This window comes from Sander lucioperca, chromosome 8, assembly GCF_008315115.2.
Source record: "Sander lucioperca isolate FBNREF2018 chromosome 8, SLUC_FBN_1.2, whole genome shotgun sequence".
Taxonomy (NCBI): domain Eukaryota; kingdom Metazoa; phylum Chordata; class Actinopteri; order Perciformes; family Percidae; genus Sander; species Sander lucioperca.
In genome coordinates, this window is record NC_050180.1 from 31,417,131 (window position 1) to 31,443,715 (window position 26,585).

The 26,585-nt window shown below is 42.1% G+C and overlaps 1 protein-coding gene across 9 annotated transcripts in view; it reads left to right on the forward strand.

The window, feature by feature from the left end:
- kalrna (kalirin RhoGEF kinase a) overlaps window positions 1-26,585 on the forward strand; it is a 225,550-nt gene that overhangs the window by 168,651 nt on the left and 30,314 nt on the right. For 8 of the 9 annotated variants that reach the window (XM_036004305.1, XM_031307530.2, XM_031307602.2 and 5 more), the window contains 20 exons: window positions 377-495; window positions 1,134-1,200; window positions 3,074-3,177; window positions 3,284-3,353; window positions 4,094-4,180; window positions 4,499-4,591; window positions 5,617-5,667; window positions 5,841-5,918; window positions 6,096-6,281; window positions 7,212-7,383; window positions 8,582-8,799; window positions 10,507-10,790; window positions 15,903-16,068; window positions 20,625-20,687; window positions 21,861-21,888; window positions 22,871-23,033; window positions 24,380-24,501; window positions 25,078-25,209; window positions 25,513-25,674; window positions 26,447-26,525. In XM_036004305.1, the coding sequence (XP_035860198.1) occupies window positions 377-495; window positions 1,134-1,200; window positions 3,074-3,177; window positions 3,284-3,353; window positions 4,094-4,180; window positions 4,499-4,591; window positions 5,617-5,667; window positions 5,841-5,918; window positions 6,096-6,281; window positions 7,212-7,383; window positions 8,582-8,799; window positions 10,507-10,790; window positions 15,903-16,068; window positions 20,625-20,687; window positions 21,861-21,888; window positions 22,871-23,033; window positions 24,380-24,501; window positions 25,078-25,209; window positions 25,513-25,674; window positions 26,447-26,525 (2,444 nt within the window). Of the gene's footprint in view, window positions 1-376; window positions 496-1,133; window positions 1,201-3,073; window positions 3,178-3,283; window positions 3,354-4,093; window positions 4,181-4,498; window positions 4,592-5,616; window positions 5,668-5,840; window positions 5,919-6,095; window positions 6,282-7,211; window positions 7,384-8,581; window positions 8,800-10,309; window positions 10,791-15,902; window positions 16,069-20,624; window positions 20,688-21,860; window positions 21,889-22,870; window positions 23,034-24,379; window positions 24,502-25,077; window positions 25,210-25,512; window positions 25,675-26,446; window positions 26,526-26,585 lie in introns of those variants that run through there. The other variant, XM_031307661.2, reaches the window with a different exon arrangement.

A 26,585-nucleotide genomic window follows, 5' to 3' on the forward strand; every position in this document is an offset into this window, starting at 1 on the left:
TAGAATTGTTCATTTCCACTCACATGATTTGCAATTACAAAAATCAGAGGCGGGAGTTTGCTTCTGCCGAGTCCCTTTTCCCAACCAACACAGGTTGTTCCTTATGGCTAGTAAAGACCAAGCTGCTGCTGCCCTCTGCTGTCATGAAGTAACCTCATTATTCAGATGTTGTTAGTTGTTTTTTTTAAACTGGAGTTTTTGCTTATTGAGTGTCGTCGTCGTTTATGTCGTGAAGCTCTACGATGCTGGTCCAAATAGATGAAATAGACTTGATAGAGGCGAATTTCTGTGCTTCCCTGCATCTCAGGCAAGTCATTTTGTGAAAAGCGAAAAAGCTTGAATGGATGTCTAACCACTGACCTGCCCCTCTCTTCAGACTCTGGAACCAGGAGCGTACCCCGGCTTCTCCTCTCTCTCTCCGCCAGAGCAAACCACTCCCGTCCAGCCGCGAAACCCCGAACTGGAGCAGAGAGCCAAAGCTATGAGAGGACGGATGTGAGTACTGTAGTGCAGGGTTGTTCAACATTTTTTACGCCAAGGACCCCTTAGCTGAAAGCACAACAGATCAGGGCCCCCCTGCTACATATTGTATAAAATTAAGTTGCATATTAAACTGGGCCTACTATAACGTGTGGCCGGTCTAAAGCCTTTATACATACCTTTTTCAGTGCATAGAACGCTAAGCTATTAAAATATTTGTTGGCATGATTTTATAAATCATCTTTTAATGTTAAACATACACGTGGCACAGTGAATCCTTAGGATTAACTGTATCTGGGGATGGCTACCTTAGTGACCTACCTATAGGGCAGTAAGCCTATCATCAATGTGTTTTCTTTTTCACAAATAGGCTGATTTATATTTGCAAATAATATGTTGGATTCATGTTAAGACATTTTAATTTTTGAAAAGACGTAAAAAAAATGTAACAATAATTTGGAGGCCCCCCTGCAGTAACTCTGAGGCCCCCTCTGTTAAAGAGCTCTGCTGCAGTGTATCACCACTACTTTTACTTCTACCACTGCTTCTACTTCAGGAACTAGAAATACTACCTCTTCTACAACTACCGGGTCACATTGCGAGCAGGTCAACCATTTCTTCAGCTGATGTTACACCGTTTGTTTTCTGTCCAGGTTTGTCCTGAACGAGCTGATTCAGACCGAGAAGGACTACGTCAAAGACCTGGGCATCGTGGTGGAGGTGAGACACCCACTTAGAGCTGCAAAGATTCATCAATTATTGGATTAGTTGTCAACTATTAAATGAATCGCCAACTATTATGATAGTCGATGAATTAGTTTGAGTCATTTTTTTTTATGAAAAAAAACCTGAATATCTTTGAGTTGTGGATAAAAAGAGACATTTGAAGACGTCATCTAGAGCTTTGGAAAACATTCTGACATTTTACAGACCAAACAACTAATCAGTTAATTGAGAAAATTAATATTTGATTAAAGATTAATCAAATATGAAAATAATCGTTAGTTGCAGCCTAGTCTCGCTTTGCCAGCCCTTCCTCCACAGCGCTGTGGAGGAGGGTCTGGCTAGTCCACACAGCATTCAGGGATGGGAGAAAAACGTGCTCTGGTTTATTGGCATTTCTTTAAACCAATCACAATTGGGCGGTGCTGAGTGCCGGACGGAGCAACGGCGCCGCTGCAAAATAGCCTCGGGAAGGAACTTGTTTTGGTGGAACGTGTACGTTCAAAAGTTGTTTTAGTCGTGCAACAGAAAACTCCGATTGGGTAGCTCACCTGGTAGAGCGCGCGCCCTTATATCGAGGTTTACTCCTCGACGCAGCAGCCGCGGGTTAGACTCCGACCTGCGGCCCTTTGCTACATGTCATTCCCCCCTCTCTCCCCCACTTTCATGTCTTCAGCTGTACTATAAAAAAAATAAAATAAAAGCCTAAAATGCCACACAAAACAAAACTTTATAAAACCCAGATTGGACAGATAGTCTAGCTAGCTGTCTGGATTTACCCTGCAGAGATCTGAGGAGCAGTTAACCATAGTCCTCACAAATCCACCAGAGTTTAGAATACCAACACAAAGAAAGCGGAGGGTGACGGACATCCGGCCGAACCTCCGGCGGCACCGGAACAATCCCATATATGAAACATTGGTGATATAGGCTAGTTGCAGCCCTACACCTACTCCTGAGGGAATACACACATCTGGGGTTTTCTGTGCTGGATAATCCTGAAACCCGCTGCCATCACCAATCAATATTACCCCGTCTGTACAGTTAATGTGATCCCATAAGTAGCTTTCTTTATGGTTCTTTTTTAACTTAAACTTAAATGGGTTGACGTTTTATATTGAGCACACAATCACAGGCTGAAAAGAACTCTTGTGCGCTTAGTTACCACTCTGCACCACAGCTTTAGCTAGATGTAAAATATTGATTGTAATTTGTAGCGACTGTGAGATGAAGCCTCGGGAAGCTTTCCAGCAGAACGGTTCATTTTGCGAGGATTCAGGTGCTCACAATACCACCTGTTGGTCAAAGAGTGTAAAACTGGCAGATATAAAGTATTACAGATGATCTGATGATGATGTGACCTGTGATACGCTGTATTTTGAGCCAGTAAAGACTTAGAAACAACGATGAAGAAAAAATCAATTTCCACGTAATCCATTTGTATCAATATAGTTTGCATTTGCTGGTTGTAAAACGATTGTATAACAACTGTATAATTAACGGATTGCCTTCAGAGTCACGTGGCTATCAGATGTGTGTAAATCAATTATTAAACAATGTATAAATATAGCAGGAGGGGCAATATATGTATTCTAAAACTGGAAAGTGGCAATGGTTTAACCGGGCAGAGGGCGATGAATGTGCCTCGAACCACTTTCTCATGTGGTATGTACGGGCAGCGAGGCTTCGGATGTCATCAATGACGTTGTTTGTCTAAAACGAAACAAGCTTCCATATGGGAAACTTTGGGGATTTCTCGACTCTCCCAAGCCTCGGCACAGAACGTACATCACTAGTCATTTTTTTCATTACTAACTGAGCAGAAGTGAGCAGGGAATCCTCAACATGCCCATCTTTTGTGACCCGGCAGGTCTTCATGAAGAAGATCGAGGAGAAGGGCATCCCGGATGACATGAAAGGAAAAGACAAAATCGTCTTCGGGAACATCCACCAGATCTACGACTGGCACAGAGAGTAAGTTCAGCATTGGCATCCAAAGGCTGGAGCTGGGCCCGAAGAGGGCTCTGCTTGTACTGTTTGTATGTGCTCACTGATAACATCCCTCTTCTGTCTCTGTCAGTTTCTTCGTAGGAGAGCTGGAGAAATGTCTGGAAGACCACGAACACCTTCCTGAGCTCTTCATCAAACACGTGAGTTAGACACTGTGTAGTCTCGCATTGCCAGACCTATCTCCACAGCGCTGCGGAGGAAGGTCTGGCAACAGGAGTGTACACTCCTGGATAGGAGAAAAAAAGCGCTATGGGTTGTTTGCATTTCTTTAAGCCAATCACAATCGCCTTGGGTGACGCTTAGCTCCGGACGCAGCGAGCGTTGCTCTGCAAAATAGTCTGGGGAAGGAACTTGTTTTGGTTGAACATTTGCACCCCGCAAAAGAAAACGCCACATACAATATTACATTCTGTTCACACAATACAGTAACATACATGGATACATGGTTAAACGTAATTTACTCTTACCAGTGTATCGCCGTGTGTATTTCGCAAATCCCTGCCACTCGGTCCCAAAACATCCCAGTTAGAGAATAAATGCTGTAAACATATTCTTCGTAGATCCTTCTAATCATTCCCTAAACAACCAAGCAGGCCTGCCTTGTTGCGCGATCCAAATTTTCAGCGTGTAACGTTGCTCCAAGGTGCCGGTTATTGTTTTCTCGATGCGATCGGAGGTTAAAGTAAACACACAGAAAGAGGAAAGTGAGGGACATCCGGCGGAACTTCCGTCGGCGCCGGAACTATCTGGTAAATGAACCGCGCGGTTGATGCAGACTAGACACGGTGTGATGGTGATGCTGATGACTTTTGTGCTATTACAATGTATTTGACCTGGATGATCTGCTGTCTGACAAACCTTGTGTATGTGTGTGTTACAGGAGAGAAGACTCCACATGTATGTGGTTTACTGTCAGAATAAGCCAAAGTCAGAGTACATCGTGGCAGAATATGACACATATTTTGATGTAAGTGATGTTTTGACTCAGTAACTGTGTAAGTAATTCAGTTTTTAAATATGGGAAAACAACAAAAGCTTGAAATTGGAATAATCTCTCAACCAAATGTCCTTTTTTAGACTTTGAGACTCTCCGCTCTATAATTATATTATTTTATCACTGCTGTAGCTGTGTTATTGCATTAATGGAAGATTTTTTTAGAGCCTGTTTTATGTTATATTATCTTGTGATTGTGATATTTAACTGACCAATTATATAAAAAGAAACCATGAATTTGACAAATTGATGATAAAGAAGCATTCTGATGCTGGGGCGTTGGTCTTCCAGGGAATCCAGCAGGACACCCAGTGCCGGTTGACCCTCAGTGACTTCCTCATCAAACCGATCCAGAGAATCACCAAATACCAGCTGCTACTCAAGGTAACATTTTGTAACATTTGGATTAATTAGAGTAAAACTTTAGAAGTCCCCTTCAAATGCAAATGTAATAATTACAGAATTTATAAAATAGCTGTTACTGTCATCTATCACATGATACAAAATACTGTTACATGTAGTTTTGACTGCTTTGAAAATGTTTTTTGGAACTGTAAAGTTACGTGGAAGAAGCGATAGAAGTGGTCCAAAAATTATTCAATTCACAATCTTTTACCTGAAGTCAATCATTTGTACTGTGCAAAAACTAATCTACTTCAGCTCAAACAGACTTGAAAGGGATTCGTTACGTTAAAGAAATACATTAAATGATAGTCTCGCATTGCCAGACCTTCCTCCACAGCGCTGCGGAGGAGGGTCTGGCTAGTCCACACAGCATTCCGGGATGGGAGAAAAACGTGCTCTGGTTTGCATCTGCATTTCTTTAATCCAATCACAATCATCTTGGGCGGCCCTAAGGACCAGACGGAGCAACGGCGCCTCTACAAAATAGTCTCGGGAAGGAACATGTGTACGTTCAAAGGTTGTTTTAGTCGTAGAACAGAACACTCAGATTGGACAGATAGTCTAGCTAGCTGTCTAGATTTACCCTGCAGAGATCTGAGGAGCAGTTAACCATAGTCCTCAGAAATCCACCGGAGTTTAGAACGCCAACACAAAGTGGAAGTTAACGGACATCCGTTTGAAAAGAGTGAAATCCGGCGGAATTTCCGGGGGCACCGGAGCAATCCCGGAAGTGGAACGTCGTGGATATAGACTAATTAACTGATAACTTATTTGAGGGAAATATTGAACGGATTTCAACGAAATTCCTCAGGTTCTACAAGAAACTAGTTGTTGTTGGTTGTTAAGTATCATCTCCCATAGCACCTGTTTTAATAGCAAGCAAAGAGGACATCTTTATTTATCTGACACACCTGTCTGTGTGACATTCGGGGTACAGTGATGTGTTGAAACTGTAGTGAACTGAATTGACAGAGTGTTAAAGGTGCGGTCATGTTTCTCCTCAGGACTTCCTGAAGTACAGCTCCAAGGCAGGCATTGACTGCGAACAAATTGAGGTAAAAAATACAAAATGTAAATACTGAAATATCACATGTCACATTAACAGCCCTGCCTGAATACTTCTTGTTGTTGTGTTGAAGCAATTACATATTTATATAGGTGGATGTCTGTTAATGTGCCTATTCATTGTCCAGCCTGAGATGTACATTACTCTCTCTGGCTCCTACAGAAAGCAGTAGATCTGATGTCTCAAGTCCCCAAACTGTGTAATGACATGATGAATTTGGGTCGGCTGCAGGGATACGAGGTACGTTCACTTCCTGTTCTTCTGATTAATAACAGGTTTACATGCCAGCAGATATGATTGTGTCAGGTTTGCTGCATTCCAGTAAACCCTCCACCTGCTTATTACTGGTAATAATTAGAAAAAACTGACCAGTGAGCACTAAACTAATTGTGTTGACCGATCTTGATTTCTCCGCAGGGCAAACTGACCTGTCAGGGCAAACTGCTGCAGCAGGAAACCTTCTTTGTAACAGAGCAGGACACCGGCGTCCTGTCGCGCTCCAAAGAACGCCGAGTTTTCCTCTTTGAGCAGATCGTCATCTTCAGTGAGCTGCTGAGGAAAGGCTCGTCTACGCCCGGATACCAGTTCAAGAAGAGTATCAAGGTACACAGAGGATGGGTTCCTTTATTTTCTGGGGGATAAGATTAGGGATGCACATTTAAACACAAACTCAACACTACATCTACTATTTTGAGTTAATAAATTACTAGTCTCGCATTGCCAGACCCTCCTTCACAGCGCTGCCGAGGAAGGTCTGGCTAGTCCACACGGCATTCTGGGATGGGAGAAAAACGTGCTCTGGTTTATTGGCATTTCTGTAAACCAATCACAATCATCTTGGGCGGCGCCGGACGGAGCCACGGTGCCGCTGCAAAATAGCCTCGGGAAGAAACTTGTTTTGGTGGAACGTGCCAGTTCAAAAGTAGTTTTAAAGATTATTTTTTTGGGCTTTTTATGGCGACAGGATCTATAGACAGGATAGCTTGAAGACAGAAAAGGGGAGAGAGAGGAGGGACGACATGCAGCAAAGGGCCGCGGGTCGGATTCGAACCCGGGCCGCTGCCAAGGCCTCAGCCTAGTAGCCTACATGGGGCGCACACTCTACTGGGGGAGCTAGAAGTCGCCTCACAGGTTGTTTTAGTCGTGCAACAGAAAACTCAGATTGGACAGATAGTCTAGCTAGCTGTCTGGATTTACCCTGCAGAGATCTGAGGAGCAGTTAACCATAGTCCTCAGAAATCCACCAGAGTTTAGAATACCAACACGAAAGAAGAAAGCGGAAGGTAAAGGACATCTACGAAAATTAGGGACATCCAGCAGAATTTCCAACGGCACCTGATCCTGCTCCTAGGGTTTATTTTCCCATTTCCAAAAACGAGTAATTTTGTCCAGTTGATCCCAATAAATCTGTGAAAAATCTACAACATAACCTGAGACCCCCAGAACCCCCAAAACTATGACACAATGCCCCCCTCCCCCAGCATTCTAATAGATTAAAAACAGCATTCACCACCTTTGTCCCCTCCCCCACAGGTATCCTACCTGGGTCTGGAGGAAAGCGCGGACAACGATCCTTGTAAGTTTGTCTTGTCGTGTCGCGGCTCGTCGGAGCGCTTCACCCTGCAGGCCGCCAACGTCGACATCAAGCAGGTCTGGGTCCGACACATCCAGGATGTCCTGGATGCTCAGAGCAACTTCCTGTCTGGTGAGAAAACACACATTCACCCCCACACACACACCTAGAATATTCACAGTCACTGTCTCTGCTTTCCAAAGTTCCTCTATTCATGTTCTCCATATTTGCTCTAAAAACTCATGAACCAGTAGCGATACTGTAAAGATACCCATTTTGCTAATTTAGTTACATTTTTACTGTCATAATTCCATACATCTAATCGGACCATATCAGTTGTTTTGCATGTTTTAGCTGTCCGAAATCTAATATCTGGTTGCTGAAAAGTGGGGTGTTGTAGCTACATTATAGAGAAATCAATCGGACATGAACAAAAATCAAACATGGGTGCAATGTAAAGGGTTTGTTGTGCTTAAACTACAGCACAACAAACAGGACCCAGAACTCTTATTCATGTCCAGAGGAGGAAAGACGACAAAATATCTGGAGAGTCAGCAAACCTGAAATGACAGATTCAACAGGGGGTCCGGGACCCCTAAGGGGTCCTAAGAGTTGAGATATATATATTCCACAACATTGATGATAGGCTTACTGGCCTATAGGTAAGGTAGCCATCCACAGATACAGTTAAGCGTAAGGATTCAATGTTACACATTTTAACATTAAAACATGTATAAATATATGAATATGTCAACAATTATTTTAATTAGTATTGTATGCACCATAAAAAGGTATATGTAAAGGCCCTAGGCCACCCTACTCGTTATTGTAGGCCCAGTTTAATATGCAGCTCAATTGTATTCATTACATACGGTATAGTAAGGGGTCCCTGCTCCGTCTGGCTTTCAGCTGAGGGGTCCTTGGCCTAAAAAATGTTGAAGACTCCTGCCCTAGTGTATTGCAAGCCTGGTGGCCCACCGGGCCTAATCCACTGGGAATTATAAATGCATTTTTAAGACGTTTTTTTTTTTTTTTAAACTATAGTTACAGTGGGGCGGCTCGGTTAGAAACTTAAACAGTCATATTTTTTTCAATTTCCAGTTAGCTTTTAGCACTGACTTAATCTAGAGCCCTATGTAATCTTTCTTATAGCTTTTTGAAATTATCAATTTCGCGATTGCGTCCATGATTCTGTTATCACAGGAACTATTGGGCTCTGCATTAATGCTGCCATCAGTCTGTGACTAGCCCCAGCCGAGCCCTCCTCGAAAAAAGACACTTGACAACGGGCTTAACAACTTTTCTGGGGGAAACCCCGGTGTGATTGTAGCTCTCCAGTCTCCCATTGAGTACCAGAAGGAGAAGAGCGGAGCAGGCTGCAGCTCCTCGCTGACCAGAAACCGCTCGTCCTCCGGGAGCCGGCCCTCTGTGTCGTCTCACAGCCGCCCGTCCTCTGTGGTCGGGCTCGGGGACAAGGAGACGGAGAGAGGGAGGAGCCAGATGAAAGCGTCTACCTCCAACGGCGGTTCCACATGTTTCGACTCCAGGGTGAGTTCCTGCAAACAGCCTGGAGGGGAACTGACAGGAGGGGAACTGGCTTGTTAGCTTTTTATTTGTTCAGATTTCTTAGTATATTTGTCAATATTTTGTCAAGTCTGGATAATGTTTCATACTTTCTCAGAAGTCACAACTAACAGGGTGTAGTTTTGGAGACACACAACAACAAGCTCCTCTTCATTTTGCACTTGTGTTGTTTTGAATATCTATAACCGTATAACTGCAACAGACAGGTGGTAAACTAGGGCATGAAGTACACTTTTTTTCCCTGCATGCTGTCTGAGAGTCTGTTACCTGTTCCCTAAAAGCCAAGGTTAAAATCTGGGCTACTGCAGTTGCAGGTGCAGCAGCATACTGTGTGGGTTTATATATATACACACACCAAGCTGTTCTCTCTCTGGCCTACTTTGACCGACAACATTTTGCTGTCTGCAGGAGGCTGGACAGCTCTGCTCGCTCTCTAATTTACAGCTCTACATCGAAGCACCTTGACCCTCCCCTCAAGGGAGAAATATATCTAAGAACAAGACTTTCAGCGTTTGGTAATCAGTAGTTAAAGTGACACTCAACTAAAATAGAACAAAGACTATGTACTACATTCTTTAAGGCTATATAGTAGGCAACCTTTAAAAACTGCATCCGTTGTAGTCCCTAACCTTGCAGATAGTTTAGTTCTGAGATACTGTATGTGTTGCTGACACTTCTATTGCTTCTAATTGCTATATATGTCAGAGGTCGTACACCTCTGGGGCAACTAGGGGTTAAGAGTCTTGCTCAGGGACACATTGGTTGATGTATCAGAGAGAGAGTGAGAGTGAGAGAGAGAAGTTCGAAAAAAGTGCATTCATGACAGATGTTTTCTGTTTAGGCAGAAGTTTCTATGTAAGGTTACAATCGGTCTTTGGTGTTTTTTGCTCCCAACGTCTCCTCCCAGGCAGCGCAGCAATGGTTATGTTTAGGGTTAAGGTTAGGGTTAGCTGCCTGGAAGGCGCCGTTGGAGGCAAAAAACACCATCGAGCGTTACAATCTCAAGTCTCTGTGTCTTAGGCACCGATGGCGATAAGCGGTAATTGCAGGTGTGCGACAAAAACATCCCAAAAAAATATCGGCGACAAAAATATTGGAAAAAATATGGAAAAAAAACCTTGAGAAAAGAGGCATAATGTCATTTTTTTAAGGCAAAAAAAGGCAAAAAAACTTTGACAAAATTGTCCAAAAAATATTTGAAAAAAAACTCAACATGCAAAAATGTTGGAAAAAGCGACAAAAACCTTGAAATTGTGACAGAAACCTTTAAAAAGGAACCAAAACTTTGGGAAGAAAAGCCGTTATGATTATAGATTTTTGTAATAGTAGATTGACCAACTGGTTAGACTTCGTAAATCATAGGACTACTTTGAAAAAAGAAAGCCTGAACAGAATGCTGACGCTCTTGATGTAATTGCCATGTGTGTCTCTCCTCCTCCCCTCCGGTCCTGGCCTCCCTGTGCTCCCCCCTCAGGTTTGGGTCAGCTGTAATGGCGTCACAGCCAGCAGGACAGTTATCCAACCCACATAGACTCACCTTAACCTTGTTCTCAATTGTCCTCCTCCTCTCTTTGTCTGTCATTTCTTTTCTTTTGCTCTCCTCCTGCTCTCCCCCTCTTTGTGTTTTTCTCCTCTTCTCCTCTCTTCTCTCTTCGCCATCCCTCCCCCCAGGATATTGAAGGCGGCTGTAACGGCGTCTCCTCCACCATGTTGGTCTCGCAGGACTACTCGGCGCTCAAGGAGAACGAGATCTGCGTCAGTCAGGGAGAGACGGTCCAGATCCTGGCCACCAATCAGCAGAACATGTACCTCGTTTACCGGCCAGCCAACAGCCAATCGCCCGCCGCCGAGGGCTGGGTGCCGGGACACATCGTAGTCCCGCTCACAAAGTCCATAAAAGACTCTTCTTCTACTTCCTCCTTCTCGGCGGCGGTGGCCGACGCCAACAACATCAAGTAAGTCCCCCCCCACCCAGCACTTCCTTTACCTGCAGACAGACGCACTTCTGGTTGGGCTCCAAACCAAGCACTCGGATTGGATGAGAGATTGAGGTGACAAACTCTGTCTACCCAATTCTTTTTTTTTTTTTTTTTTTTTTTTTATAAATCAGCTCCCATCCCCTAGGTCCTCACTACTCACAGCCTCTGCACTCACCTCCTAACTCCTCCCTCCCTCCTACCTTCCCTCTTCCTCCCCCCTTTAAGAACGAACTCTTGGACCTCACAGAGGATTTTTTTTTTTTTGTATTTTAATTCCTGACTTTGTCTTGTTGTTCCTCGGAGGTAAAAAGGTACAGAACTGGTCTCTTTACTGTCCGTCAAGCTGCTGCAGCGACAGATTAATTTCTGAGCGATTGTCACTTGACGGCTCTGTGGCAACTACATGAAAATGGATTTCAGGCTTGCAACCGAACTAAAACTCACACACACACACACACACTGATAATTGTCCATGTAAACGAGTACTGAGGATTTATCCCACAGAAATAGACTGAATAGAAAATCTTGTAACTTGTAGCTGACTCTGGAAACCAGAGAGAGAAACCCATTGACACTCATGTGGAGCTAAAACCGGACTCTTATTTCAGTTCCTAACACCCTACTTTTTCTTCTTTTTTTTGTATGTGTGTATATATATATATTTTCTTTTTACGTTTTTTTGGAAAGAAAACAATCTCACCTGGGGCATTCAGGTGGACTTAGCCCCCGTTCTCCGCAGTGGAGAAGATTTATTTTGTTGTCTGTGGCAATCTATACACAAATTTGTGTTTATTCCTCTTGTTTTTCTGCCTTGTTAACTATTATTTAGTTTTACGGACAAAGTTGGATTTTGTTTCCTTCATGTTGTTTTGTTTATTATGTGGGTGGTTCACTGTACAAAGTACATTTTTGTTTTTGGACTAAGACTCGAGAACATTCCTGTTTGACAAAATAAAAAATAAAAAATCCCTTTTGCACTATTTAAGATAAAGAAAAAATATGAATGAAGTCAGGCTGTGCAATATGTTGCGTTTAATGGCAACGGTCAGCATTGTATTGTTGGTAGTCTAATACTAATGATTCTAAATGTATTTTAAATATGTAAAATAAACCTTTTTGGACTTGAGCATGAGGTAGCAAAGCGACGTGAAGGTGAAGTTGTTTTGTTGTTGTGCGTTAGGCTGAAGATGATTGTAGTTTTTAATATTTGTAAATAAACTACAGCAGCAAACGTTAAAGTGAGCGGTCTGCCTGCTTCTGTGTGCCATATTATAGATGGAGTTTTTGAGAGAGAGAGAGAGAGAGAGAGAGAGAGAGATTTGATTAGAGATTTAGGAGGGACTGACAGTGTTGGTATAGAAGAGAGAAGATGACACAAACTCACTGACTCAGCAATTATTCAGGTTATATTTTAAGGTTATGTAATATCTACAGCGCATGTGTCAAACTCAAGGCCCGCGGGCCAAATCCAGCCCCTCGGAAATTTTGATCCGCCCTCGTATCAACTTAGGATCACGATAAATTTTGGCCCGCCTAGTTGTGCGCCAAACCAATAAGACGGTAGCCTGGTTGACACCAGACCCTTCTCAGTTGTAACTGAGAGCGGGTCTGGGGAAGGTTCATTCACAGCCCGTCACCAACTGACGCCGCTCAAATGCCTCTGGGCGCATTGGATAGTCCTTCAACCAATCGGACCAAAGATCCGGGTGACATAGCAGCGACAGCGGCGTCAACGGGTTGCTGCGCTTCGGAGGCCGTCATGTTGAATGTAAACAAAAAGCTGCTCGCCGTCGCTGCGCTATCGTCATCGTGTAAAGCCTGCCTCAACGGTTGTGATTGGTGCCTCCATTTGGAAAAATTGGAAATGGGCTTGAATGGGCTATTGGCCAGAGTGACTTGCAGAGCAAAAAAAGTTTTTCAGGGTTTTCCCAGGCTAATAAGACGTTTTTTTCTAACTGCGACTACACAACATTTAAAGCAGAATTTGGAAAATTTGCCAACTTTGAGACTCAGAAATTCCCACATAACCAGAAGGTTTTCATATTCAGGCTGTGAAACAGGTTGCTGTGAGTCGGCTGTGTGGTAGCCTGCTTTTAAAAATGCAATTATTGTGTTGGTTGATTTGCTAAGGATCTTTTTTTTTCTGACTTTTTTTAGGGCTTCATGTCAACCAAACTGTAAGTGAGAGGATGCAATAATACAGTCAAAAATATTTGACTTTTTCAATTGATTAGAAGCATGTTGATAAACTCTACATGTCTGGCCCTCGATGTGATTCTCATTTTCCAGTGTGACCCTTTAGTGAATTTGAGTTTGACACTCCTGCTACAGAGGATCCTTTTCAGGAAATTAGACTAAAAGTAAAAAGGTTAAGCAGGGTTTTATTTTTTATAAGAATTTATGACTATATAGTGTAACAGCACTGAAGGTTTGTTCACACTAAAGCAACAGGTATACGATTATTTTGTGCACCTTTCCCCTGTATGTTTAATTTCAGCTTTTTGTATTTGTTGTTATCGTAGTAACATTTCTTTTGAAGTTTTGTGTTTGTTTTTTACTAACCAACGGTTTGACACTCCACAAAAGGTACAAACTTGAAATATACTAAATTCAAAAGTTTAAGGTTAGGAATGCAGAAACGGCTGCTTTTGGGTTGAATGTTTTGCAAACAAAAGGAACATTTTTCATGTATTTTTATTTTATTTTTTTTTAACGTGAAGCTAAAAAAAAAAAGTGTGGTTGAAAGTGTTAGCCGCTAATTTACGGAAGAGGATTAGGGCCACATGTGAAAACATTTATTGAGTTCTGAGTTTAAAGTCAGAATTATGAAAATAAAGTCAGAATTAAAAAAAAAAAACTTTAAAAGTTTGTTAGACTTTACAAAAAAAATCAGAATTCTGACTTTATTCTCAGAATTCTGACTATAAACTCAGGACTCAAATACATTTTTCCACATGTGGCCCTAATCCTCTTCCGTACTAATGACTGCTATATGTTTATGAATTATGTGAGCAGTGACACTGGACCAAAAACTGCTTCCAAGTTGATCTACTGCCCTAATAATAGTGGCAAAGAAAAAGTAGTTTTATAGAGACAGTGAAAATGATCAGGGATTCTTTTTATCCCAAACAGACATGAAAGGAAAGGAGTTTGTGCCATAATTCGCTTCACTGCTCACATAGAACAGTAAATAAACATAAATGATGAATTATGAGTCTACAGGAGAAACAAGTGGGTTGAACTGCTGGTGTGATTCGTGAAAATGTTAACAGGTTGCAGTGTTGTCTCTGGTTGTGTTAGGAAGGTATGTACAGTATGTTACTGCCTAATGTCTAATGTGTCTCTGTTGCTCTCTCCTCCAGTCTAACTTGATCCCTGTCTCAATAAAGTCAGACCAGGGTCCTTCTGTCCCTCTGTCCTTCCTCTCCTGTATCTTAATGGACCAGAAGAGTCTGGCTGCAGCTTCAGGCAACACGACCCTATCAGGACCCTCTGCTACAACACATGAGGATGGACACAATTACAGTGTACATGCTGACAAACATAGATGCAACAGAGTGACAGTATTAGGGATGCACCGAATCCAGGATTCGGCTTCGGATCCGGCCGAATATTGGGCTTTTTGACGGGGTTCAGTTTCTGCCGAACCTTACAATTTTTTTCCACTGAACCCTACGCTTGCACTACGCTGGTCAACGTAATGACGCCGCCGTTGATTACGGGAAGGTGTTTACGTAAGTGGATCGTTCAATGCAGTAGGCTGTGAGAAAGTGAAAATGGAACTCGTGAGCAGAAAAAGTGTTGTTGGCAGTACTTTCAGTCAAAAGAAGGCCATTCAAGTCCAGCTACTTGTTCAATTTACAATGCCGATTTGTCTCGTGGTGGCGAGGACCCTAAACAATACACAACATCACCGCTGTTAAAACATTTGCTCTGAAACATCCGAAAGAATACGAGTTGTGCATGAAGGAATCTACAGACAGCAGCCAAAATGCAGCAATTTCAGGTACGGCAAAGGAAGGACAGTCACAGCTAAAAACTTGTTAACCATTTGTTTACTTCATTAATGTGTTTACTGTGTTAATGGAATGAGGATGAGAGTAGGATTCAGTTTCGGATTCGGCAGAATCTTAACCAGTGGATTCGGTATTTGGCCGAACCCCAAAAATCTGGATTCGGTGCAACCCTAGACAGAATTTGATTCAATACTGCTCACGGGATGTACAAGGGATGATAATAAGTCTATGGAAATAAAATGGAGTCAGTTCTCTGCCTCTTTATGCTGATTTCCCTCAGCGTTGGATGCACTTTCAATCGATATACAACACACCATTCTTTCTATTAAAGCCTATTTCTGCCACTTAAAGTATTCTCTCATATCTGTATAAAACCTTTCTAATTATGATAGTATATTGAAATTAGGAAGAATACATCGTTGGTACATTTTTAGACCGAGACTTTCTAATTATGAGAGTTTTTGCAAGGTTAGCTGCTAGCAGTAGCTAGTAAAGTGTTTTGTAGTGTCCTTACCTAGCCCAGTATAACCGTTGCTAGCATGCTAGGCTACCAATTTAGTGAGATAATACCTGTAAGTGTGCTAGACTAGCATCATGCTAAAGTTTTCTTTTAATTTGCATGTTAATACTGACGAATAGTAAATATAAACTTAATATAAAAAAACCATGTGCCCAGAATGAGCTTTTAAAGATTTAAGTATGTAGCTGAAATTTAGATTTTGTCAAGACAATTTATGACTACAATCAAGAATTTTAAGCTCATTATGATTTTTCAAACATAAGGTTAACTAATACCTTTTTGCTGCATTTCATTTAACTATCCAAATGGTACCTTAGAAAAGATGAAAATCTAAAGATGAGAAGTGAATAGAAATGAATGCAAAATGAGATACTCATTTCATAAAACAGACATCCCTCTAAATGTGTAGCAATCTTCCCAGCCACTTGCTACAGAGGGTTCTGAGAAAGTCTTGACCTGACGCCATGTTGCCTCTGCAGCCAGACTAAGCTGGACACCGCTGAGCTTCACTCCGATTGGCTGGTTGATGTTTTTCGTTCCTGTACCGTACAGGAAGTCTCTGTCATGGAACACACTGCGTGCCAGGAAGCGCGCTGAAGCCAAGGACTCCTTCTCCTCGGCGGGGGTCAGAGGTCAGGAGAATGGCCTCCTCCGTAAGCCCAAAGAAAGCCCGGCCCCTCCCCCGCTCGCCTCCCCCGCCACCAGGGCGAAGGGCAAAGTGAGTAAAGCAGGCCGTCGGCGCACGCTGGTGATGTCATATGTGTGTGCCGAAACCCCTCACCTGCCCCCTTCCCCTCTTGGTTTTTATTTTTCTTCTTAACCTGTGTGTGCGCATGTGTGTGTGCCAACCTGCACACACACACACACACACACAGTGGTTGATGTCTCTCTATTTGACTCCAGTGGTGGTTCTCAACCTGCAGAAGATATTAATTTAAACTGTTATTGACAGAGCTGCTGGACTCAGTACGTTTTGTATTTATGGATCAAGTTATGGGCAAAAGCATTGTGATGTGGCCAGCCTAACCACGACTTCAGGTACAGGCATAACTTACTGTTAATAAACCAGCCACTTTCGTATTCGATGTAGCCAATATTTACCACACATATACCATAGTCTATATCTATGACGTTCCACTTCCGGGATTGCTCCGTTGCCGAAGAAATTCCGCCGGATTTTACTCATTTAGACTGGATATCCATTGCCTTGGGCTTCCTTTGTGTTGGCATTTTAAACTCTGGTGGATTTCTGAGGACTAGGGTTAACTGCTCCTCAGATCTCTGCAGGGTAAATCCAGACAGCTAGCTAGACTATCTGTCCAAAGTTTTCTGTTGCACGACTACAACAACCTTTGAACGTACACGTTCCACCAAAACAAGTTCCTTCCCGAGGCTATTTTGCAGCGACACCATTGCTCCGTACGGCGCTTAGCACCGCCCAAGACGATTGTGATTGGTTTAAAGAAATGCCAATAAACCAGAGCACATTTTTCTCCCATCAAGGAATGCTGTGGACTAGCCAGACCCTCCTTCGCAGTGCTGTGGAGGAAGGTCTGGCAATGCGAGACTATGTGTACCATAGCTTAAGTGCCCGGTCAGACCAAATGGCACAACCAAATGAATTTGTAAAAAAAGCATCAGCTACTACTTGTGGGGCTAGTTGGCAAGCTGCAGCCTGTTCTCATGAATCATTAGTTCAAAAAGCTACGAAAAGTTAAGCACTGTTAATTCGTAAGCATTCCACAGTTTTTTGATGCTGTTTGCACCACATTGACGGCCAATGTATAAGAACGTGGCTGGCCGCATAGAGCGGTGGTCGTTGAGGATGGGTGGGCGTTAAAACCATATGGTTCAAACACTGGACTTTCAAGCCAGAGAGCGGAGTTCACTTCCCAGGGAAAACTAAAGAATTTCACCCAGGAAATGTATTCCTTGGGAGTGTTTTAATCCAAACCACGATCTTTTTCCTAATCTTCTAGTCGTTTTGGTGCCTAATCTTAACTTTCGTAGCGGCAAGATCATATTTTGTGGACTAAATTTAACCGTAATGTCTGCCGAAATGAGCAACCGCTTGCAGTGCTTTGTACCCTGCTCAAAGTCACCTATTTTCGGCTAAACGCATCTACTAACTGCCGCTGATACGACCGAGCTGTGATGGAGGTCCGTATGCCGCGTTGTGAAGCTCTGTAGCAGCTTAAACAACTAGCAACTGCCGCTCGGCGTCATGGAGCTCGTAGCCAGCTGGCGTCACGTGACTACCCGGCGTCAGTTGGCCAGCCGCCGTCTCCTAATTTCGTAGGATATGATACGGTTTTGTGTGCATACATTTTTGTACCATATCATACGGTTGGATGGAGTTCATGAGAATGTGTTGCAGCCTGCAAGCTGCTATATGCGGCATACTAACTAGTAACATGCTGCCTACAAGCTTGATGATCAGCACTATTGAGATGGGTAGCTATTGGTATACAACGCAAAGTTCACAAAGAAACTACGAAAGCTCAGAAAGAATTTACTTAACCTTTTCACATCCACCAGTCACAACAATGCCATTGCAGTGAATTGGTTCCAGGTCAAAATGCTGTTATAAATGCTTGTGTGAACAGACCCTACAGTTTAAGATGGCTGTGGGCAGATTAAACAAAGGTAAAAAAAACTAATCATGGAAATAAAATATGACATTTCAAAATCTAGATGTTAAAAAATCTAAAAATATTCAACGGTTGAGAACCATTAAAGAAGAACAATGCAAATCTTGTTTTCTTTGTTTTACCCCCAAACCCTCAAATGCACTTGATTTGAAAATAAAAGTCTGATTTCTTTTTGTGTTTTTGCGTTGTGATTTCTTTCTCCCTCCTTGTGCACGGATAGAGGTAGAATTCACTGACCTTTTTGATTTAAGTTTGATTTTGTTTTTACTCTGCTGTGCTAACCAGTGTTTTCTGTAGTGGACTAACATCATGGAGCTCACCAAAAAGTTAGTTTGTAGCTATATAACATCATCCTGTAACACTTTTTATTGATGAATGTGAATCCTCATGATGTTTACAGTCATGTTAGATGACTGAGATGTTGAGTTTGTGATGGTTGCGTGGGTGATTTACAGTAGAGTTTAATTTTTAAGCTCAGCATGTGAAGAAAAACAGACTTTACGCTACATGCATCTAAATGCTCAAACCTTTTGTTTATCTGTATCGCTTTCTTTGTATTTCTCTGTCTTATGAATGTATGAAAAACATTAATTACTTCTGCTCCTTTGCTATGCAGACTGAAAGGGTTTTTACATACAGTGAATGGCAGTGGATAGTATTTAGTAAGGTATGCTTAGTAAGGTATGCTGAGATCCACATACTATGAGAAGTATGTGCAACTGTAAATGTCCAAAAGAGATCAAGCTCAGCTAATGGCGACCAGTCAGATTTACAGCACTATTATCCTTTAATATGAAGAGGAGGCGGTTCTGGGTTTAATCTAGGGCTGCACGATACTAGAAAAATATGCCATATGCCATATAATAGCATGGTTGAATATGGCGATAGCAATAGTACTTGCGATAAATGAACAGATGTTAAAGTGTACTCAGTTCTGCATTTCTTCTGGTTTCGTGTTCTGCTATATACAACAAATTGCTTGTTGAATTTAAAACAAAAGAAAATCATTTCCAACATTCTTCTATTGAACAAATTGAACATTGAATTGAATATAAAAGGCACTACTTACAAAGAGAATGACCGTTATGTTTTAAAGTGCAGTTTTCTGCTATTTTCTTTCAGCTAACACAAAAAATCTCTGAGTGTCTTTTACAATATGTTGCAGCTTTTTGCGATGTTTATTGCGCATGTTGATTTTTGCGATGGCGATTTAAAAAAAAAAAAAAAAAAAAAAAAAAAAAAAAAGATATATTGTGCAGCCCTAGTTTAATCTATCTATTTTGTGAATATTGACACAAAAAAATAAATAAATAAAATACATGAACCATGCCCGCTGCTTAGTGAAAGAGAAGATTTTAGACAAAGATCCTAGGCTGTAAGAAAAATTAATCTAGAGTCTGGGACATCAACATCAATGTTTTGAAGCCAGAAACTTTGGTTTACCTCTTGTGAGAAGCACTAGACACCATAGCTGACTGTAGGGTGAGACACCTGTCAGCCAAACAAACCATACCTCTCTTTCAGCAATAATATCTTTATCTTTATTTTTATTTTTTTTAAATAGGCTAGAACGCATACAATGGATCTTTTTCACAGCAGACATTTTGACTTGTCATAGTAGGAAAAGAACAGCTGAAATTGATAACCTTAACAATAGCTCAATTCCATCAAGTGTCCCAGTGAGCTATTTTAGTGAGTCAGCATGCTCAATACCAGGACCTCTCCTAAGAGGATATGCAGCCATCATTAATGGTTTTGAATACACCTGTGCTTTTCCTACTATGACATGTCAACATGTCTGCCGTGAAAAAAAGGTCTATGGCGTCTGAGTCAACTGCAGCCGCCTGTGTTCCAGTCCGGCCCAGGGCCGTTTGCTGCATGTCTTCCCCTTTCTCTACCCTGCCTTTCCTGACTGTCTCTCTCTCACTATCCTACAAAGCAGAAATACCGGAAGAGAAAAAAAAAAAAAAAAAAACATCTTAAAAAAAAAAAGATATGCGTGTGGGAATTGTCTCGGAGTCAGCATCTAGTGGCCCTTTGTAAAATTGCAGTTTAAACACTTAGTGATTGATTGCTTACTTGATAAAGTGTGGGGTACGCCATTCTTCCTAAGAATGAAATGGAAAAAGGAGAGGAAGCAAAGCTAACTTTTGTCCAAAACCGAAAACAGCTTTCAGGTGAGTATCAGCCAAACAGACCGGGTTCTGTCCAGAACATGGAATTACCTTCCAGTACATTTAAAACCCTCCACAGCAGGCACGATTAAAGGAATGGTTTTCTTTTCCACTCTTTAGCCACATAGTGATAACCACACAAATACTCCTAATGTTCTCTTCATCCTCCTCACTTCTTTTATTTCCTTTTCCTCTAATCTTTCTTTGTCATGATTTTTCTCCCCCTTCTCTCCTACCCTTCTCTACTTGTCTGCTTCCCTCCCCTAGTGCTTTATCCACATCTCTTTTTTTCCCTCCTTATTCCCTCTCCTATTATTCCCTTGTTCTGCTCTTCCTTTTTTCACAATTGCGTCTGTTTTCCTTGCTTTTTTTGTTGCTCCACCCTAACACGAACCTCTTTAAACTCTCTTCTCTGTCGTTCTTCTACTTTCCTCTTCCTCCACCACCAGGACGTTCACACGTCAGATGAGTCTGACTGTGATGATGACTTGGACCCAAAAACCGGCATGGAGGTACCCACATGCAATCGTTTTTTGTTCAAGGAAAATACTTGCAATGGAGTTACAAAACCTGATTATTTTATCTAAAACAACCAAGCAGTGGCAGAGAATATAAGTTTTAAAGGTCCCATGGCATGAAAATTTCACTTTGAGGTTTTTTAACATTAATATGAGTTCCCCCAGCCTGCCTATGGTCCCCCAGTGGCTAGAAATGGCGATAGGTGTAAACCGAGCCCTGGGTATCCTGCTCTGTCTTTGAGAAAATGAAAGCTCAGATGGGCCGATCTGGAATGCCTCCTTATGAGGTCATAAGGAGCAAGGTTACCTCCCCTTTCTCTCTCTGCTTTACCTCTCTCTCCTCCTCAATAGCATTTAAAGCTACAGACAGAAATGACACATCCTAAGGAAAGCTCATTGTGGGACTGGCTCTAGTGGCTGTAATTCTGCACCAAGGCTGAATTTCAGGAAAGAGACTTAAGATACAGTATTAGGGGACCACTAAGGTCTATATAAAAGAGACTTCAGATACAGTATTAGGGGACCACTAAGGTCTATATAAAGAGACTTCAGATACAGTATTAGGGGACCACTAAGGTCTATATAAAAGAGACTTCAGATACAGTATTAGGGGACCACTAAGGTCTATATAAAGAGACTTCAGATACAATATTAGGGGACCACTAAGGTCTATATAAAAGAGACTTCAGATACAGTATTAGGGGACCACTAAGGTCTATATAAAAGAGACTTCAGATACAGTATTAGGGGACCACTAAGGTCTATATAAAGAGACTTCAGATACAGTATTAGGGGACCACTAAGGTCTATATAAAAGAGACTTCAGATACAGTATTAGGGGACCACTAAGGTCTATATAAAAGAGACTTCAGATACAGTATTAGGGGACCACTAAGGTCTATATAAAAGAGACTTCAGATACAGTATTAGGGGACCACTAAGGTCTATATAAAAGAGACTTCAGATACAGTATTAGGGGACCACTAAGGTCTATATAAAAGCATCCAAAAGCAGCATGTCATAGGACCTTTAAAGTCTTAGTGTGGACAGAAAACATCACTTATAGTACATCATTTTCAAATAAAGCAAATACTGTGTTTAATGGGTATTATGTGTTGAAAACGAAACTTCACGTAATCTTTAACTTTGACCTCATCTGTTTTCCAGCTTCTCAACCCAAACTTCATCCAGCAAGGTAATGGTTTTAGACAAAAACTTCCAATTTCCATTTCTGGTAACTACAGCAAGCCTCAAAACTTTTGGCAGCATGCATGCTTGATGAATTATGGCAGACACCAGAATCAGCCTTGTTACCACTAGTCTGATTCCCAAAGCTGGGCTGCTAACTGGGCCCACGTCCACATACCCATCAAATAGCATCCATGTGAACCAGGTAACATTTAATCCATCTAGCACCAGAACACAGCCGAGTATGCCAACACTGTGCCAAAATTAGGCCTGACTTGGCTGGTTATGTGTTATTACGTTTTTGTAAGTCATTTTAAGGCTTGAGTATGTTTTTTTCAATTATCGTGGAAGTGAGTAAAATCATTTAGCTAAATGTGGTCACTTGGAGACGTTTTGGAGTGGTTTCGGGTACACCAGTGACACCAATGATACCAAATACTGAAAACTCCCAAGCTCCCATTAGGTTAGTGTTGCATAAAGCATGTCTTAGTTATTATTTTTCAAATGTGACGTTTTTTTAGAACACTGTTTTAACTGCTGTAGTGTAGGTTGTGTTTGAATCACATGCTAAACAAGCACATTATCAGAAACTAGAAGAATATAGGTTTCAAATGAACATGCATGGCCTTGCAGTTTTTCTGTTATAAGCCTCTCCATGTAGGTATGGCAAATAGGCGAAAACCAAACAAAAAGAGGTGGATTTAAACAGGTTGAATACCACCTCCAAGTTATGGTTGGGAAAAGACTGTGGACAAAATAAAACATGACTGTCTACTGGTGTGACAAGATGGAGAAAAATTGAATCATGTTAACAACCCAGAGGGCAACAACCCCCTCTATAGCCACATGGCACAGTAAAGAGTATTTGCTGCCATCTGAAGTCCACATTTAATAGCATAATATACATTATATGAAATACATTATGGTACATTTGTTTAAAACTATAACTAGAAGTTGGAAGAACACTGTGATGTGTTTCCTGCGTGCAGTGGCTCCAGAGTTCCTCGTCCCTCTGTCAGACGTGGTGTGTGCGTTCGGGGAGACTGTGGTCCTCTGCTGTAAAGTCTGTGGACGACCCAAACCCTCCGTCACCCTGAAGGGCCCCGACCAGAACCCGGTGACCAGCAACAACCGCTTCACCATAGACATCAGGTAACGACAAAGGCATGTGTGCCTATGCGTGCAGTTTCCTCTGTTTTACACTGACTGTAGTCGCTCAAATTCCTACAGTGTTACATTTTCAATTCAATTGTATTTATAGTGTCAAATCACAACAGGAGTTATGTCAGGACACTTTACAGATAGAGCAGGTCTAGACCAGACGCTATAATTTACAAAGACCCAACAATTAGAGCAAGCATTTGGTGCAACAGCGGCGAGGAAAAACTTTATGTTTACAGGCAGAAACCTCGGACAGACCCTGACTCCTGGTGGGCCGCCATCTGCCGCTGCCAGTTGGGACACAGAGACACATATACAGATACGGAGAAATAAGATTCATAATAACTATAGCAGTTGGTATGATGATACCAGCTAACTATGACTAGAAATAATAGTTCTGTCAGGTCCATAACGTCAAGAACAACACAGACAATAAAAGCTTTAGAATTTATTGAATAAATTATGAATTCAATTTGGTGGTATGGCTCTGTTCAGAGGAGTCCCCTGACCTTTCATGAGCACCATGAAAGAGCAGTGAATCAGGGGACAGCAGCAGCAGCATTAGGGGACGCTCACACAGTTTAAGACTGGGAGAGCTAAACTATTCCCCATATGAACAGAGCAGCAACGATGACATAGAAGCAAATGCCACGTTATACACGACAAGGTGGAGCAGGGGAGGAGGTGGGTAGCAAAAAGCGAGCAGCAAGCATTCGGAGCAAACTCAAGCAGCAGTAGAAACAAGCTAAAGTAGCAGCATTTGGGAGCAGCTAAGGCAGCAAGCAGAAGGAGCTAACTGAATCAGCTTAAGTAGCGCGTCCTGTTGAGTGTAGCCATTTAGCAGCGAGGGGTGACCAGCTGATGCAGATCAGCTGATGAGACCGTGATGTTGACCAATAGCGGTTAGCAGCGTCTTGACTACCTGGCCTGCCAGAACTGACGCTGACGCTCAATTAGTAGCAGTGCAGGGCTTGCAGGGCGTTGAGCAGGACCACGGCAGCAGTTGCAAACACGATTTAGGTGCCACCCCAATCTAACGAAAACTGCAAGGCGACAAAACATAAGGACTCCGGGGAATAAGCCACCCGGGGAAAATTTAGTAACAAGCATTACTGGGACATGAATGCACACAGATGGAAAGAAAGAAGAGAGAGAAGAGAGAGAAGCTCAGTGTGTCCTTTACACTTGTCATTTACCGTTTGTGCCTGGCTGCTTTCTTGACATCATCTCTCTCTCCCCATCCTCTTTCCTTTCCTCCATGTCTAATCCTACTCCTCCCTTTCTTCTCCTCCACCTCTTCTTTCTCTTTTTCTCAATCTCTTCGCCATCCTCTCCAGGGATACAGGTGACATCTTGTTGAAGATTTGTAATCTGATGCCTCAGGACACAGGGATCTACACCTGCGTTGCTGTTAACGACCACGGCTCTGCCTCCTCCTCCGCCTCCATTAAAGTGCAAGGTAACACACCTGGATTAAAAGGGGCAGCATTTCACCTTTTAAAAACCAGTAACCAGACAGTTAAGTAGGTGTAATGGTATACAGCAGGATTTAACAATTATTTTGTTTATGTTTATTTCTTTCCCAGACATAAAATCACATTACATTGAAGTCAAAATACATGTGAGGGTGTGGTAGAAACCTGTAATGGCTTATATAAAAACCACACCCCCAAGGACATACCAACTGTAGACATATTTTCATTGTCGGTTTCAATCTGTCGATTATTACGATCTTGATTAATTGGTTAGTTGTTTGGGCAATAAAATGGTGAAAAATGTGGATCAGTGTTTTCCAAAACCCCAAATGAGTGAAGAAAAAACTCACAATTAGGAAGCTGGAATCAGAATGTTTACTTTTTTCATAAAAAAAAATAACTTAAACCGATTCATGGATTAGCAAAACAGTTGTCAGTGAATTTAATAGTTAACATCAAGTTCATTTTTGCAGCACTATTTGAGATGTTCAACAGCAATTCCTTCTAAACAGAGCAGCTGCAGTGGTTTGCTGACTGAATGTCTTTTCGGTCTCCTGCAGGTATCCCAGCAGCCCCTGGGAGACCGGTGGCCCAGGAGGCCAGCAGCACGGCAGTGATGATCCACTGGCCGCCTCCGGCTTCATCAGCTCACTGTGCTGCCAGCAGCTACACTGTGGAGTACAGACAGGAAGGTGTGTGTGTGTGTGTGTGTGTGTGTGTGTGTGTGTGTGTGTGTGTGTGTGTGTGTGTGTGTGTGTGTGTGTGACTGTGCTGCCAGCAGCTACACTGTGGAGTACAGACAGGAGGGTGTGTTTGTGTGTGTGACTGTGACTGTGCTGCCAGCAGCTACACTGTGGAGTACAGACAGGAGGGTGTGTGTGTGTGTGTGTGTGAGAGAGAGAGAGAGAGAGAGAGAGAGAGAGAGAGAGAGACTGGGTGGATTTTTGCTTTTGAAATATTCAGAGGTTAAACCTTTTCTCCTCTCTCACCCTCAGACTCGTTGCTATGGCAGCAGGTGGCCAGCAGCAGAGAGGAGTGTGTCCAGATCGACACACTGATCCCCGGAGGTCACTATCAGTTCAGAGTGCGAGCCTCCAACCGCTGGGGGATCGGCCCCCCATCCGAGCCCTCAAATATGGTCACCCTGCCCAGTAGCAGTACGTCTGCAAACACACACACACACACACACAGTTTCATAATGTGGGCGCAACACCTATTTTCACACAGAGAACATCTTCAAAGGAATAGTTCAACATTTTTCAAAATAGTTAATATTTTTTCTTTACAAGAGTGATTGATATATATCAATCTCATGCTTAGCATAAAGGCTTCTGGGGTAACAGCTAGCACAGTGAAAAAATTTACAAGATTTATTTTGTTTATTTAACCCAAACATAAATGTATAAATATATATGTTTTTCAATTTTAGGGTAAGTTGCGTGCTTATAGTGTAACAGAACCAGGTTAGCTGTTTCCCTGTTGTTTTTAGTCTTTATGCTAAGCTAGGCTAACTGCGTCCTGATTCCAGCTTTGTACTTAATGCAAAGATATGAGATTAGAAAAGATATATTGATCTTCTAATTTTACAAAAATGTCAAACTTTTTTCATTTTCTTTTTTTACAGCCAATGATTATTTTGAATTTATATCACACTAGGCTCTCTAAACCATCTTAATAATACAACCTATTAATAGATGTATCAAAACAGCTTACAGTAAAGCCATATCCACAGTCTGTTAGACTAAAGCAAAAGTCTAAATTCCTGCTAACCCCTGGAGACTGTGATTTTCATTACATCGCAACAGGAAAGTGTGGGACAGAACCCATGACGCAGTGATGGTGTCGAGAGGAGTCCTAGAGAAAAGCTCATGTAGTGTTGAAAAAGTTAAAAGGGTTAATCCTTCAATCTTCTGCTCTTTCGCTGTCCAGACTCTGGGTATGATGGAACAGCGATCCAGTGGAAAGAGAACTTTGAGTCAACCTTCTCTGAGATCTGTGAGATTGGGAGGTAAACCGTCGCAAATCACTGAGTTTTGAAACAATGTCTTTCACAACCCAAAATTGATGT